A 15,652-nucleotide genomic window follows, 5' to 3' on the forward strand; every position below is an offset into this window, starting at 1 on the left:
ATTATATATTCTTGTAATATTCAAAGAATTTAATGGTTTATTTCTCACATGAACAAGTAATATCTGTAGTGAAATGCACTGTAGCGAGCTACTAGGGCTGTGCCAAAATAAAAGTGTGGAAAATGGGTGTTGGAAGAAAGACATATAAAGAATAAAAATTCAAGCTAAAAAAGTACATTTAATATTGTTAAATGCACATACGTCACAAGTGCAAATATGCTAATATTCTGGTGAAAACAAGAGTATGTATTGATATATATTGATGTTACTATTGAAGTTGTGTGTCATCTTGACACCTTTTCGTAAAAAGGTACAGTTGAATGAAAATGGTTTTGTCTTGATGGAGATGGAATAATCCTCTCTAATGTCTAAAATTGAGATCACTTCATGACAAAATGGAAGAGATGTTTGGATCCTGTCTGTTACTGGTCTGCCTTTAAAAGAGTGAAATGTCCTGAAAAGAACAAAGTGTATTTCACATGTTGAGTTGAAAGTTTGAAGATTATTTTGTGTTTCATGTCCAGATGAAGCTGTCAGTGTTGTTGCTGCTGGCCCTGCTGGGTCTGTCCTCAGCCAGTCTGAAGGACATTGTGGAGAAGAGCTCAAAGCAAAAAAAAGGTAAACATAAACATAAAGAGGTATAAATACCAATAGTAGCTTTGTATTACACCTGGAGTACAGTATGTACCTAACCACGAAGGTTAAATTGAATCTGAAGCAGTGGTTTCCAGACAGTCAGGTAATTTTCAGTTTTATTTAGTATCTGGTTTTGCTTATAATCGCATTTGATGAAAAATGCACTGTGATTCAATATGGAAACTTTGTGTCTGTCTCTTTCACACAGCTTCCTTACTGAACCCAGAGCTGGAGGGTCTGGTCCCTGAACCCACTGGTAACAATGTGGTGTCGGCTCCTCGGACTCATAATGACTTGGAGCAGCAGGAGGCGCTACCTGTCTCCTCCATTTTCAGTGATAATGTTAACCTGGAGTGGCTGAAGTGGGACGGGTCTCTACCCAATGGAGCCGTTGCAATCTATAACAGTTACACTGAGCGCACCGACTACGTCTGCAAATACAAGTGCGAGGCTGGTTTCTACAACCCAAGCCTGGGTCCATACTGCCGTTACCCCTATGGAGACAGCGAATACTATGCCCCCGAGTTCGAGATCCTTGCCAACAAAGACAACTTTGAGTTCCTGGAGTGGAAGGAAGGTTCCTACGGTTCAGTGCCTCAACATTCAGTCAAGACCTGCGTGGGTGTTGGCATCTATGTTGGCAAGAATAAGTATGGTCTTGGGAAGGTTGTCCCTCAGTTTGAAGCTTTCTTCCTGCCTTGGGAAGGTGATGAGTATTGGTACAAGAGTTATCAGGTCCTGACCATCAACAGGGATGCCTACACCCAGCACATCTCTGATGTCAAGTACGCCATTGATGAGGTCGCCATCTTCCAGTATCCTCCTGAGACCATGCGAATCTCTGGGGTCACCAACAACGAATGCCAGACAGTGGTAAAGACAGTCACTATCTCAAAGACCACAGAGGTGGAGACCACCTGGAACATTGGCCGAGCCACCATGCTGGGTATCACAGGCAGCATCACAGCTGAAATCCCCTTCATTGGCTCTGGGGGCCTTGAGCTAGGTGGCGAGAAAACACTCCAGTTCTCCAGGGGAACCACCTTGGTGGAGGAACTCAGCCACTCTGTGTCTGTGGAGCTCACCGTTCCACCCAACCACTCCTGCAGAGTCCGTATGGAGGGACGCAAGATGAAAGCCGACATCCCCTACACTGCTCGCCTCAGCCGCACCTACCGAAATGGAGAGACCCAGTGGACATCTATCTTGGGGACATACGACGGGGTCCAGATCGGAGAAGTCCGGGCTGTGGTGGACCGTTGTGAACCTGTGGCCGACGCCAAGCCTTGCCCCTGAAGGACTGACGTAAAAGACACCAAAAGAGATTTTTGAATAACATCTGATGTTTGTAATACTGAAAGCAAATTATGTGTCACAATAAAAACTAATGCTGCATACATGTTGTGTGGTAAATCAAATATGTCTTGTGTTTGCCGGTGTCAAAAAGAAAACATTTAAAAATAACATATAACAATAAAAATGGTTGCTCTCTCCACTTCCATTCCCTCCACTTCCATTCCCCTTCACAGTCTCTCCTCCACTTTGCCAGCACATGAAACTGCTGAAATAGTATTATTTTTTAGATTACAAAACAGAACATACACAAACATCAGAGAAATTAAGCACATTTACCCAGCGCTCAGTTTCTGCTGATTTACTTGAGAAGTTTAATTAATCTTTGCAGATAAACACATTTTAAACATACAAAATAAACAGTGCATGTTAGTAGTTTGATCCCATGAAAGGGGTCATTTTTTAAGTTGAAATATTTTAGTTTGTAGTAGTGAAGAATACTTATTACTATATCATATACATATAATAATTAAGCAATATGTTATTACTTAATTTAATAATACAAGTGAATATTTGTGCAGAGGTGGCCTAGTAGCTGGAGTGCCAGTTCACCTCCAGGGAACTGCAGCGGTGCCCTTGAGCAAAGCACTTGCCACTAGGGGCGCTGTACTGTGGCGACCCATTCCTCTGACATCTCTCCACATCAGTTGCATGTATAGGTTTCTCTGTGTATGTGTGTCCGTAATAACGTACAGAGTGTAAAAATGAATTTAGATGATGAGTATGAGCCTGACTGATGGTATAAATATTCTTATTTATATATTTAATTCCATGTTTCATCCCCAATATATTCCCCAAAGTCGGATCTGCATGGGGATGGCAATGGTGGTCCTTGGTCCACCACTTTCAAGTCAAGTCACATTCAAGCAGCCTTGGCTGAAATTAGCTTAATTTTAGCATGCTAACACACTAACCTAAGATGGTGAACATGGTAAGCATTATGTCTGCTTGATTAACTTTCCGACATCAGCAGTTTGCTCAAAGCACCGCTGTGCCTACGTACAGCCTCACAGAGCTGCTGTCATAGCTGGACACTCTTGGTCTTGCTAATTTGTATAGTAGCACTAAATGTAGTAAATTCATAAAGAAAGAAAACACTGATCGCTTTCCCAGACTGGAATTTCAATATTCAGCTTTGACACTGAATACAGTAAATGTTTCCTTTAAAACTGCAAATCTCACGATCACATTTTGTATGAGAAAAACCTGCCTTGTTTTATGTATCCAGTCAGTGTGCGTTGTGTTTAAAATGAGATGGTCAGAGAACATAAACGACCTAAATTGTGAATCAGACTGAATCGCTGCTTGTCACACTCACTGTATTCCTCTGAATAAAACACTGGAACTGAATAACATAATATGAATTTCTCATCTTGCATGAATGACAAATTCTTTACAAGCATTCACATTCAGCTGAATGCTGACAGCTCAGTTTTGTCAGTGTTAATGACCTCTACACAGCCTCATTTGACACAGAGGCCTCATTCAGGTCCAAATAACTAAATTGATAATAACTTTCTGTCTCAAGGACACACACAGACGGCCATGACATCAGCGATTTTCAGTGATAGAACAATGTCCATGTTGAGCTGCTTCTCCTCTGGTTTAATCTTGGCAGCTAGCAGCATTACGCAACAAGGACCTTCTTAATAAGTGACCCACTATAACAGCGGATCTAATCACTGCGTTCCCTGCCTGCGCTTATCTAAACATACAGTATCTTGTTATTGATGGAGAAAGAGCACCACAGCACTTTGGACATCATGCAATCCTGTATCGCCCAGTAGATACGGGACATTAAATCCAGGCAAATGTATTTATGAAGCACTTTTAACAGTCTCATCAAAGACTAAATTTACAGAAATTCGAGGGGGGACGGCTGTTTTGTAAGCAAGGATCAATAAAGAATCCTGTTATCATTATCAGCACCAATACTCTTTTTACACTCCTGCAGCACTGCAGGCAGGTAGTTTCAAGTCAAGGACATAGTAGCTCAAAACAGCATGAAGATCCTTACCAGAGTACCTGTAGCTGGCTCTGGTTTAGCAGGAAGACGGGCGGTCACATCAAAAATAAGACTAGATGAAAATAGAGCTAAACACACTAATTAGCATGTGTGTTCAGCCAATGTAGCGTCTATAATTTATGTTAAGCAAGTTGATGAAATCTCCTATGACATCCTGTAGCAACACTGTTTAGGTGTACTTGCCAGCTTATAAATTCTCCTCTCAAAACAACAGAAACGCTAAAGATGTGTTAAAATAAAACAGCCTTATTTTAAACAGAATGCACTGAGTTTTGATTACGAGCCCAAGAAGACCCATAAAGCAACTAATATTGCTTAAAATCATGTGAAAGCACAAAAACCAGCCAATTTGGACAAAATTATTATTACTGGGTGGCAGCAACAAAAAAACATTAGCATGTACAACATGTATAAAAGGTGGATGCATATTGCAAAACATTTGCAGGTGTTGGGGTTTTATTCAAAAAGATATGTACATAGCTGTATGCTCCTATTAATCCCACCTGAACATGAATATAAAGCAGAGGCCTTTAGGTGTCTAATGGCATAAGAAATTAGGGACACGTGAATTAGGTCACTGTTTCTTTTGTGTCCTTGAACGAGGCAGTGAACCTGCCACTGACATCAATGTACAGTAGTTCTACCGATCAACTCCCAGTGAGAATACATGAAATTGAGTGAAATAGGTTGGTCAACCTTCCTCCCTCCCCTCCCCTAGTTTCCATCTTATTGATTGGGAGTAATTCATTTCAGAAGCCTAATGTGTGGTTACTTTCTGCTTTGAGCCTTTCCAGTAGCACATCAGATCCAAACTGAGCAGCAGGAGTGTGTAAACACTGGGTCAATGGGCGAGAAGCTGCTCTCTCCTGTTTATTGCAGGCAATAAGTCTGCAGGGAGGCTTTAAAACTCAGCACATACTGCAGGCAGCGTCACTGCAGGAGGACCCTGTCGAGGTAAAAGCTGCTTCTCTAAATCCGAATGAAGTGCTGGTTTGGGCTCATTTTTCTGATTAACAACAATCTGCATCATTTCACTCTGATTTGGAAATAAAATTGATTGACAATCATGATCAACCATAAATAAATCTGAAATATTTGAAACTGAGATCATTTAGTTCAGTTTTTTTTTCTGTTGAGATATTATTGTTGCTATTATTTATACTTGAAAAGCTATTTGGTTATGCTCTCTTAAAGCTACTCTTACAATAATGATCTGACATACATGGAGGGGCATCCAATTAATATTACTGCCTCCTTAATCATAGATTGGCCCTATGATTATTATTATTATTATTATTATTATTTCTGAAGAAACTGGTGCCAAATTTTCTTCTAAACAGCCAACCTCTCAACCATAAATTCAGATGATTTGACATGAACTCATGTTTCACAGTTAAAAAGGTCTTTTTCACCTCCTATTAAAAACAGAAACTCAAAAGTCATTATAGTCTTTAATGCCTGTGATCACAGAACATGAGAGTTTACTTGCATCTTTCACTTCAAACCAGAAATGAATGAGAAAAATGTATGAAAAGAAACATGAAGTAATTCAATACAATTTAACTTTGCTCTCTGTGCTACTAGTTAATATTGACCAACGAAAACTGCCAAGTGCTTCCAAAGAAGGGCGTGACAGAAAAAATAGGAACCAATGGGGTTAACGGTTTAACGCTTATTACTTTTAAAGGTTTTATGAGTTTGCTTTTTTGCTTCATACTAAATTCCCACTGATGTTGACGTGCCATTTGTTTTTTCCCTGTGTGTCCAGATGAGGTGGTGTGTCGCCGTTGTGTTAGCAGTGCTGCAGCTCTGCAGCCCAGCGCTGCAGGCTAATCTGCCGCCCTCTGTCTCCCAGCTGCAGGACGGGCAAGAAAAACCCAGCAGTGAGTCACATCATTGTAATACTGCAGTTTTATCTAGTCAGACACTCAAAGTGTGGAGAGTCAAATTAAAAGATGTGTTTTATGACAAAACCTACTGCCAGTTCCTTTCTGTCTTGTCATGTAGAGCCATCGCTCAAACCCACGCTGGAAGATGTTGTCCCTTCCCGGGAAGTCATCAAACCTCCTAAAATTACAGAGCTCCCAGAAACTAAGCCATCTGCAAACTCCATCCCCATGTTTAGTGAATACACCAACCTCAAGTGGGTCACGTGGAACGGCTCCCTCCCAAACGGCGCTGTCGCCATCTTCAACGGTTACACTGAACGCACTGACTACGTGTGCAAAGTCAACTGCGAGTCTGGCTTCTACACTCCAGGCAAAGGGAGCTTCTGTCTGTACCCATTCGCCGAAAACGAGTATGCGTCCTCCAAGTTTGAAGTGCTGGTCAACGTGGACCACTTTGAGTTTCTGCAGTGGGTTGAAGATTCACATGGGTCAGTTCCCCATTATGCTGTCAAAACATGCCCCAACTCAGACATCTATGTGGCCAAAAACAAGTACGGCCTTGGCAAAGTGGTGACGCGACACGAAGCTTTCTTCCTGCCCTGGGAGGGTGATGAGTACTGGTACAAGAGCTACCACGTTCTTGCTGTTAACACAGCCAGTTACAGCCAGCACATCTCTCATGTGGAGTATGGCATCGACCAGATGAAGCTGTTCCACTATCCTCCAGAGACCCTGCAGCTCGCCAAAGTCACCAACCTGGAGTGCAGAGATGTGGAGAAGACGGTTAAACTGGAAAAAACCAGTACAGTGGAAAAGAACTGGGACATTGGCAGACAGACCCGCAATGGCTCGGTCTCCACCATGACGGCCAAAGTGCCCATCCTTGGCCCCGGGACCGTGGAGTTGACCAAGGAGCAGACGGTGACCTTCTCAGAAGGGACCAGGATGGTCGAGTCTATCAGTCACTCAGTCTCTGTGGAGCTGGTGGTCCCACCCAACCACTCCTGTGCCGTGAGGATGGAAGGCAGGAAGATGACCGCCGACATCCCCTTCACTGGCAGGCTGAGCAGAACCAACCACAATGGAGAAACCCACTGGACGTACATCACAGGCACCTACGACGGCGTGACCATCGGCGAGATCAACGCTGTGGTGGAGAGATGTCAGCCGCTGACTGATGCTGTTCCCTGCTCCCCAGTTCAAGACTAACGATCATTCTGTTGAACTTAAAGCTCAATGGGCAAATGTTAGAAATAGTTTGGCTTCCAAATAAAATACAATAAAAAAAATCAAGGAGGTTTTTTTTTTTTTGCTGTCTTCCTTTAACTGAGATATTTTACATCAGTTTCCATCACAGACTCTACGTTTGAAAGAAATTCAAAAAAATTAATAAAATACAACAAAATATAAGAAATATTACAGGGAACAGAAACACATAAAGACTTCAAATAAAATAGAAAAAAATCTATAAAATTGTTGGTTAAATCCATGGTTTTCATTTATTACTATTATTACAATCACTATCATTACTATTCATCTACTAAAGGTTATGCAGAAGCAATGCAAACACTTGAACTTTTATAGTGCTTGATAGTAGAGGTAAAAAGTGGTATCGATTTGCTAAGTAGTTTAAATATCTTAAGTGACAAGAAAACTAAAATTTCCATACATTTATACATTTGGAAAGGCTGCCACCAAGGCTCTGTTAGTAACTCAATTAAGCAGGCGACTGTGCCCACCCCCTCAGATAGTCTACTGGACCAGGTTAAACAAGTTAAATTCTTCTCTAAAAGCCATTATTGTTCTAATGTATATTGCACTTGCGGCAGTAGGTGCCCACAGATTATTTTTGGGCGGACCCCTAACATTATATAATAAAAAAAAAAAAAAAAAAAAAAAAAAAAAAAAATTCAATGTTTATAAAGCACTTAACACGTAACATTTCCTGTATTTTCCTCGAGTGTGGAGTAACATGCACTGTATTTCTCAGTCACAGACATAGATGGCGCTCTAGCCCCGCAGAGGAGGAAAAGCCTGTTCATGCATGTTGTCTTTCCAACAGTCGTTGACTGGTGTGAGAGAGGCTCGACAGGAAGATTAGCTAATGTCACCTCAAACGAGACTTGAGAATTTATGAAAATTACATCAATTCTCAGTTCAGCCGGTATTATATGTTAGCCTCAGTGGTGCCGGTATTTGAACGTATTTTGTTGATGCTCTTAAGTGAGTCTGTTGCTGTTATGCTGTCCTGAGTTAGCCAACAAGGTACAGTAAACTAAGCTTAGCTCTGCCTGTTAAAGTTACCTTCTCATAACGTTGGTTGTGGCATAAATGCATGTAAAGGCCCAGCTTTGTGTTATTCCGAGGACTTTCTTATATAATATCGCTAATAAATTAAAGGCAAACGCAGATAAAGGATTCAGATATAGTGAATCCCATTGAGAAATTGGTCAAATAGCGCAATGAACATGGATTGTACTCTCATAGAAAATTGTTTCAAGACTGTAAATCATTGTGAAAACCTCCGATATTTACCTTAATGACAAGAACAGTTCGTCTATTTCATGGGCCCAAAGAAGAAAGTCACCGTTTCAAGTAAATTATGTCGTTATTTGTCACTCTTTTTTAAGAAGCTTGTGAACTTCCTCACAATGCGACGACTTTTAACCAGAGTCATAAACCGAGTTTTGCTGTCTGAGCTCTTCACGCCAGCGATGGTCATTGACGCAGAAATGCACACGCAAGGCCGCCGAAGGCTGGTAAGTGTCTGCCCTCACATCATCCTCATTTTGTCTACTACACTGTAGCTCCACGTTTGTTTAACATTAGCATCATAACTTCACTAAATCGCAAGAATCACCAGTTAGTCTTCGCGGTTTGCTAAATCCCACCAAACTCCTCTCAAAAATCTGACAACGTTTTATTGTTTCGCTGTTTCGACAAAGTATCCATCCGATAATATAAGATTAAATACGTTTTCTGCATCAGTCTAAGCCACTTTACAATTCGGCATAAATTTATATTTAATTTGTGTTAGATACAAATTGATCTGTTCTGCTTCAACCATGTGGTTGTTACTAAGCAAGGTCACATTAAATCGATGGCTTTTCAAGATTCAAGATTCAAGAGTCTTTATTGTCATTGCACATGTCAATGAAATTTTCATTGCATTGTATGGTATTTGGCTCGTTCTCTCTGTAACTCTGCTGCTGGTTCAAAGTGACTTTGTGACCCTTTAGTGACACTTTGGCAGTGATCAGTCCCAGTTTGTCCAAAGAGCCTAGCCATGAAAACAAATTTGATGGAGACTGAAAAAACAGGCATTGTCAGACTGCTGTTAGTTCTATTTTTATTGTGTTTCTGTCAGGACAATTTGTGGCATTTCGGTTTTCCTTTGATTCTTTGCGGTGTACTTCCAGTGTGTTATCTTTCACTGTGTCCTGTTCAAGTAAAGATAAATAAAAGCTCAGTGTGTAGAGGCAGAACACAATGTTTGCAGTGTGTCAGCAGCCATAGAGCCTGAGTTCAATACAATGTGGTCTATAGTATTTCTGTTAACAGAGCTGTTGCTGCTGCCAGTGGTTCAGTACCATCAGTGCAAGGGGGTGGCTGTATATGCGTTCTGGTGTTTATGTCAGCCTCATCAGTTGACATCAAACTCTCTGTGACTTTTTATGGTGAAGAATTGGCATTGTAGAAGCATTAATCCATCTTTTTTATTTGTTGGCACTCAGTCATCTGATTAACTTTGTTTAACCATTGAGCTCCATGGCACAGAGGAATAAGATATACTTTTGACACATGAACAATACTTCTTCGTAGAATACATTTGTGACACTTTATATTAAGGTACACATATTCACAATTAACTAGTTGCTTATTAGCTTGCGTATCAGTAGAATATAGGGTCATTATTAGACATTAGACAATAAGCAGCTAATTAAGGGTGAATATGTGTATGTATAAGTGTAATTACAAAGGTAAATTTGTTTACATAGGACAATTCATACACTTAAGGCAATTTCAAAGTCATTTACATGTATTCAAACGAAGGAAATTTATAAATAAAATACTTCAAGTGTGTGAGTTTAAATGAGAAGGTCAATTAAATTGTAAAAATTTAAAAAATAAGAGAAAAATATAAGAAAAAAATGATTATAGGCAATAAACACATCAATAGAAGGACACAGAGAATAATATGGTTTTAAATCCTCACCGGCCATTTGCTTTAATATGCGATAGTCCAAATGTAAAACGATACCTTAATATGTATCTGAAGATCTTTACTGTATTTTTAAATTTTCCATGTCAGCCAGCCAATTTAAGGATTATTAGTCAAAACAGTCAAGAGTTAAGGTACTGGCTGCGACAAATCCTCAAAATAACAATATCACAACACAAAAGATTCTCCGCTGTGTGTGTGTGTGTGTGTGTGTGTGTGTGTGTGTGTGTGTGTGTGTGTGTGTGTGTGTGTGTGCGTGTGTTTTTGTGTGCGTGTGTTTTTGTGTGTGTGTGTTTTTGTGTGTGTGTGTGTGTGTGTGTGTGTGTGTGTGTGTGTGTGTCAGGTGGTGGGGCTGGGTAACCCGGGGATGGAGGGTACCAGACACAGCGTCGGCATGGCGGTGCTCGGCGCGCTCGCCACCCGGCTTGGCGTGGCTGACCGTTGGCGCGGCGACAAGCACGTGTCGGGTGAGGTCATCGTGTCAGAGGTACAACACACACATGTGGTGCTGCTCCGTCCCAGGCTGCTGATGAACGTCAACGGAGTGTCAGTGGCCAAAGCAGGTGAGGTCCCTGTGTGTGTGTGTGTGTGTCAGTAGACTGATCTTGTTTCAGTGTTATGCACTATGTAAAGATGTTTGTGTGTTCATTTCATATTTTATGAACATATTACGTATTTATGAACGGAGGTGAGCTGAGGAACAAACTCTGCTTTCATGTCCTGAATGTCTGTTTTTTTTCTTTATGTCCTTTCCAGCTCTGCACTCTGTCTTTAATTGGTTTTGTTAAAAGTGCTCTATAAACACATATGATTCCTTTGTTTGTGTGTCTCTTTCTCATCACTTTTCTTTGCCATTCAATAAATTACCTTAATGGGACAAATAACGGCAGAGTCACACTGACGTCATTTAGCATCAGTGTATGTTAGTTTACACCAAAGCTGAGAACTACAACTGAATTAGGACTTTGCTGAAATGTGTTGTTGTCCAGTTCTCTACACTGAATACTGTACAATGTTCAACTAAAGAAAGCAGTCATTTCAATTCCAAGTGTTTATATTGGTATTATTGTCATTACAGTCTCTGATAATTACAGCTGAACAAATTCCAGGACAGTTAACATAAGGACATTTACGATAGTTGAAGGATGAAACTGATTCCACATTGAATGTCTGGCCTTAAGTATCTCTTGTCCTCCTGTAGCTGGTAAATATGGCATCAAGCCAGAAGACATCCTGCTGGTCCACGATGAACTGGACAAACCTCTGGGGAAAATCTCCATCAAACATGGAGGAAGTGCTAGGTCGGTTTCATTCATCATGTTCTTCCCGCAGGTTGGCTCTGACTTAATACCTGTTGATACAGCAGTTTGAAGGTCTGGAACAGTAAAAGAAATGCAATTTTTTTTAACCTCTGTGTAAACCTGACTGCTTGGTGTATCGAGTTTCAAATTCACTGGAAATTGTGGAAAGCTTAATGAAGTATTTGGTGTAAAGATGTGCAAGAAAAACTTGTTTAAAATGTTGAAATCACACTGCGAATGCAAAACGAACTTTGACACTAAATGATTATCATTCTTCTTCACAGAGGTCACAATGGAGTCCGCTCCTGTGTGGACTGTCTTCAGACAGATGTAAGTGACTGCAGAACTGTTCACAGCACAAAGTCTGAAGTGTTGGGGGAGGTTTTTATGTGTACCACTGCATATTGTTGTCTGATCTTAATTTAGGTTTACTGTTGATTTTATTGTCTTCTTATTTGGGTTTTTATGTTCTTAACTGTCGGTTAACTGATGGTGAGAGAGAGCTCAGTCATATTTCCTTAGTGGTTAATGATAAGATTTTAAAATAGTTGAAACACTGAAAGAAAGACAAACAGACAAAAAGTTATATCACAAATAAAGCACAAACCCGTAGACTGAGGGTATATCATGTGATTGTGTGTTTAAACCAGTGACCAGCAGGACTGTCCCCTGTTCTCTTGGCTCTCCGGCAGGTGATGACCAGACTTCGGGTCGGGATCGGCCGGCCGAAAGAGAAAACATCGGTGGAGCGTCACGTGCTGGGCCGCTTCTCCTCAGAGGAGCAGAAGGCTCTGGACTCTGTTCTGGTCCAGAGCGTGGACCTCCTCCTCTCCCAGCTCTCGCAGCAAGACTCCCAACAGGATCCACAGTCTTCCTCCTCCCTACCAGCAGGGGGCAGACACGCAGCACAGAAGAGGAAGGAGAGGGCGCACTCGATCCTTCCACCTGAGGACTCTGCTGCTGCTCAGAGCTGAAGCTCAAAGTTTCTGAACTCAAAAAGAAGGAGAAAACTGAACCTTTTACAGAGAGACAATCGTAATTAAGACTGTATTTATTCTCTGGTGTGAGTTAAATGAGTTAAAGGAGATGCACATTTCTACAGAGCACGATGCTCAAAACTCAGGAGCAGAGTAACCACACAATCCTGTGTGAATTTATTTGAAAAAGATCGTTTTACTCAATCAGAGTCATAAATGACCAACATGAGTTGCCAGTCTGAACAGTTCTGATCACTACCGTTTGTCTGATGGTTGAGATTGATCCCTCAAAAAACGAGTCGAATGTTTTTGCTGCGGAGTCAGCAACTTATTAAAGATAAATACCACTGCGAGATATGACATTTGGAAAATTTTGCAATTTTCCGATGAAATACTGAATGTGAATGGAACGAAGCATGATCTGGTACATTAATCCCACAGTTGTCAGTACGTGTATTTTTAAGCACATGCAGATGCAGGTTAAAGATGTCTTTACTTTATTCTGATCAAAATATCAGAGGAAGAGTCCAACTGATGCTGCATTTTGAGGCACATACCAGTATCCATACTTACACAGTATATCAGCTGATATACTTTTCTTTCTGCATAAACATGTCACACAAGCACTTTTGACTGGACCTGCAACAGTATTTTCATATATTCATCCTAAATCTGTTCATTTTTCTCTGAGGTTTGGTATGAATGTGCCAAGTTGGATTTAACAGCTGCATAAACATGAACATATCAAATTGTTGAATACGACCTGTTCATGAGGGGGTGCATGTTAGTGATATTTAATCATAGTATAATCAATACCTCCAAATTACAACACAAAGCTACCTCCTCCACTCTGTTTGTGATCAGTTTCATTCACAAGAATGTTCCCTAGGGGTAAAAAGAAAAAGCTTCAAGTCCTGCTGTCGGAAATCTGCAGCCAAATACCTAAGTTTAACAGTCAGTGGTGTGGACCTGAAACAGTTATTTAGAAAGTTCAGTATTGATACAGTACTGTGGCTCAGAGCAGCACCTCACTGTGGCAGAAATAATGAGGGAATGCTTTGACATGAAGCTAGACTCTTAAACACATCTCTCTTAAACAAACAATCCATGAGTAAGATTTGTGGTGGTTGAGGGTTTGGAGAAAGTTGTGAGGATAGAGGAGAGAGTCTTATAAAGTCGGTCGTGTTACTGTCTAAACAAAGGATGTTACTGGACAAATACCTACAGAAAGACTTAGGATGATTTTCCTAACTATTACTAACTAACTAACTTCTGTGTTTTAGGTCGTATTTAGGTTTTTATTTTTCATCTCTCAAGTGGATTTCTGGAACAACCAAAACCATCTGTACACGTGTAAATTTCATTAGTGCACAAGGTCGTAATTTCTTTTTAAAATTTCTCTGAACATTTTTCTTTTGCTGTCCAGAAGCTATAGTCCAGTGGAGATCCAAGAGGGAAAAAAATGTTGATACACTCACCTGAGTCGCCTCCAGTTATATTGTGTACTCTGTGATGAGACAGGGTTTTTTCCTCCCAGGCTACATGATTGGTGAAGGTTGTTGGATTACAGCATGACATGAAATGAACACCTGAAGACAGGGCGCATGGCTAAAAAAAAGAAAGTGTTAAAAATATTTTAATGTAGATTTTTATTTACAGTTATGCTTAATACTGTCTTCAAAGCTGCTAGAACTGAACATCAGTCAGAATATTTGAAGCTAGACTAGAATTTACCACTATGACAAAGTGTCAGATATCTATGAAGGAATCTAAAGATGATTTTAAGTAGGGTTATAATACAGAGGTCTGCATAGCATGTCCAGTATTAGTGTGACCATTATCATGGCAAGCACATCAGTTTGAATACGAAAAAAGACAATTTATCACAATGAGTGATGAGGCCCACTGTTCTTAAGCTCATCTTTGGCCTTTCTGCGCTGGAATTTGATGTTTCTTATCAGCCGACATAACTGTAATAAGCTGACATATCAGCATCAGCAAACTACAATCACAGCTCTGGATCACTAGCACAGTTAGCAGTAATGTGTGGCCTGTCATACAAATAATCAGGGGACCCTGGTGGTAGACTCACACTGTTGACTGCATGTCGGTCCATTTTTATTACTAAAAAACAGACATTTTGATCCAAAATGGATCTTTGTTGTGTTGATCCTCAACGTGAGGATACATCAGTACCTCATATTTTGGCCTGGTGCATTGTAGAATATACTCGAGCAGTGAATAGTAGAAACATGCTTTTATAACTTTATCATCAACATTATAAGCAAATTAGAAGGTCAAAGGTTGAAGCCAGTGAACCTAGAAACACACATTTGTGTGTGCTCTGTACGAGGTGCTCTTCTGGAGTGTGAGCACTGTAAACGTATTACTGGATATTAAACTGAAAATTACCAGGGGATGCCATCAGGTTTCGTGTGCACACGCATGTGCATTTTAAGAAAGAAGGGGACAACAGAAGTGATGTAGCTCTAACAGGTCAAGAGTCATGAATTGGCATGGGGGAAAAAACAAAAACCTCTTTCCTCAAAGCTTAATTTCCCTTCTTTTGTATCTAAAAGTGAAAGCGAGCCTCTTCATGCTGCTGTCACCCGAACATACGGTTCTCCTCACATTCTGCTCTCTTCCATCTTGTCTTGCCTGATGTGGCTCTTTTGGCTAAAACATATTGATTTCCCCTTCCAATTGTCACACTAATTACACTCTTCATCAATTAGGTGTCTTTAATGAGTTGCATCCAGTCAAGAGGCGCACTGCGTTCTCACACTGCAGAGAATGCCAGAGGAGGGAGGCTTCGGTGGGGGAGGTGGTTGACAAAAAAAGCCAGAAAAGAGCATATAAAACAGCGGAAAGAGGCCGACGAGCTGCTGAATGAGGGAAATCAATACAAAGGAGGCCAGTAGATTGCGATGGAGGACTGAAGAAGAAAGGCAGGCGAGAAACAAAAGGGGCCAAACATTGTTTAGACCCGGTTTGTTTGAGGCCTTCTGTCCTGCTGTAGCTCAGAGTGACAATAGCTGCAGGGACACACTTGTGGACATGGGGGGGGGGGGGGGGCTCAAAGGAAACTTCTGCACTCCACGACACCCCCCAACCACACACACACACACACACACAGAACACCCCTCACCCTTCTAAAACCCCCTGTCTTTCTCTGCTGTGACCCCGTTGAGCCACCCTTCCCCTCCATCAGGCCACTTTCCCAGCCCCTCCTCGCTGGTCAGCTTTAG

At 41.0% G+C, this 15,652-nt stretch overlaps 3 protein-coding genes across 6 annotated transcripts; all 3 read left to right on the forward strand.

Annotated features, from left to right (window-relative positions):
- Window positions 1-524: 524 nt before the first annotated feature.
- On the forward strand, window positions 525-1,932 carry LOC121606194 (natterin-3-like). Its single transcript, XM_041936383.1, has 2 exons — window positions 525-618; window positions 845-1,932. Exons 1-2 carry the CDS (start codon window positions 525-527, stop codon window positions 1,930-1,932), a joined length of 1,182 nt encoding a protein of 393 aa, XP_041792317.1.
- Window positions 1,933-5,783: 3,851 nt separating this feature from the next.
- Window positions 5,784-7,113, forward strand: LOC121607257 (natterin-3-like). Its single transcript, XM_041937980.1, has 2 exons — window positions 5,784-5,895; window positions 6,023-7,113. Exons 1-2 carry the CDS (start codon window positions 5,784-5,786, stop codon window positions 7,111-7,113), a joined length of 1,203 nt encoding a protein of 400 aa, XP_041793914.1.
- An 874-nt stretch (window positions 7,114-7,987) lies between these two features.
- Window positions 7,988-13,804, forward strand: ptrh1 (peptidyl-tRNA hydrolase 1 homolog). 4 transcript variants are annotated; one of them, XM_041937361.1, is made up of 6 exons: window positions 7,988-8,169; window positions 8,535-8,663; window positions 10,470-10,689; window positions 11,328-11,427; window positions 11,712-11,757; window positions 12,120-13,804. In XM_041937361.1, the coding sequence occupies exons 2-6, from the start codon at window positions 8,556-8,558 to the stop codon at window positions 12,399-12,401; spliced, it is 756 nt and encodes a 251-aa protein (XP_041793295.1). In that variant the 5' UTR covers window positions 7,988-8,169; window positions 8,535-8,555; the 3' UTR covers window positions 12,402-13,804. The 4 variants fall into 4 exon arrangements, with proteins under 4 accessions (XP_041793295.1, XP_041793297.1, XP_041793298.1 ...); XM_041937363.1 differs by having other exon boundaries at window positions 8,538-8,663; XM_041937364.1 differs by having other exon boundaries at window positions 8,576-8,663.
- The last annotated feature ends 1,848 nt before the right edge of the window (window positions 13,805-15,652 follow it).

The sequence above is a fragment of the Chelmon rostratus genome, chromosome 5 (genome assembly GCF_017976325.1).
Source record: "Chelmon rostratus isolate fCheRos1 chromosome 5, fCheRos1.pri, whole genome shotgun sequence".
NCBI lineage: Eukaryota > Metazoa > Chordata > Actinopteri > Chaetodontiformes > Chaetodontidae > Chelmon > Chelmon rostratus.

What these genes read in the sequence shown, in the direction of transcription:
- LOC121606194 (XM_041936383.1), top strand. Translation starts at nt 525, where the DNA reads ATGAAGCTGTCAGTGTTGTTGCTGCTGGCCCTGCTGGGTCTGTCCTCA. An exon ending in GAGCTCAAAGCAAAAAAAAG is followed by an intron (nt 619 to 844) that starts GTAAACATAAAC and finishes TCTTTCACACAG; the next exon opens with CTTCCTTACTGAACCCAGAG.
- LOC121607257 (XM_041937980.1), top strand. Translation starts at nt 5,784, where the DNA reads ATGAGGTGGTGTGTCGCCGTTGTGTTAGCAGTGCTGCAGCTCTGCAGC. An exon ending in GGACGGGCAAGAAAAACCCA is followed by an intron (nt 5,896 to 6,022) that starts GCAGTGAGTCAC and finishes CTTGTCATGTAG; the next exon opens with AGCCATCGCTCAAACCCACG.
- ptrh1 (XM_041937360.1), top strand. Translation starts at nt 8,469, where the DNA reads ATGGGCCCAAAGAAGAAAGTCACCGTTTCAAGTAAATTATGTCGTTAT. An exon ending in AAACATGGAGGAAGTGCTAG is followed by an intron (nt 11,428 to 11,711) that starts GTCGGTTTCATT and finishes TCTTCTTCACAG; the next exon opens with AGGTCACAATGGAGTCCGCT. An exon ending in TGGACTGTCTTCAGACAGAT is followed by an intron (nt 11,758 to 12,119) that starts GTAAGTGACTGC and finishes GCTCTCCGGCAG; the next exon opens with GTGATGACCAGACTTCGGGT.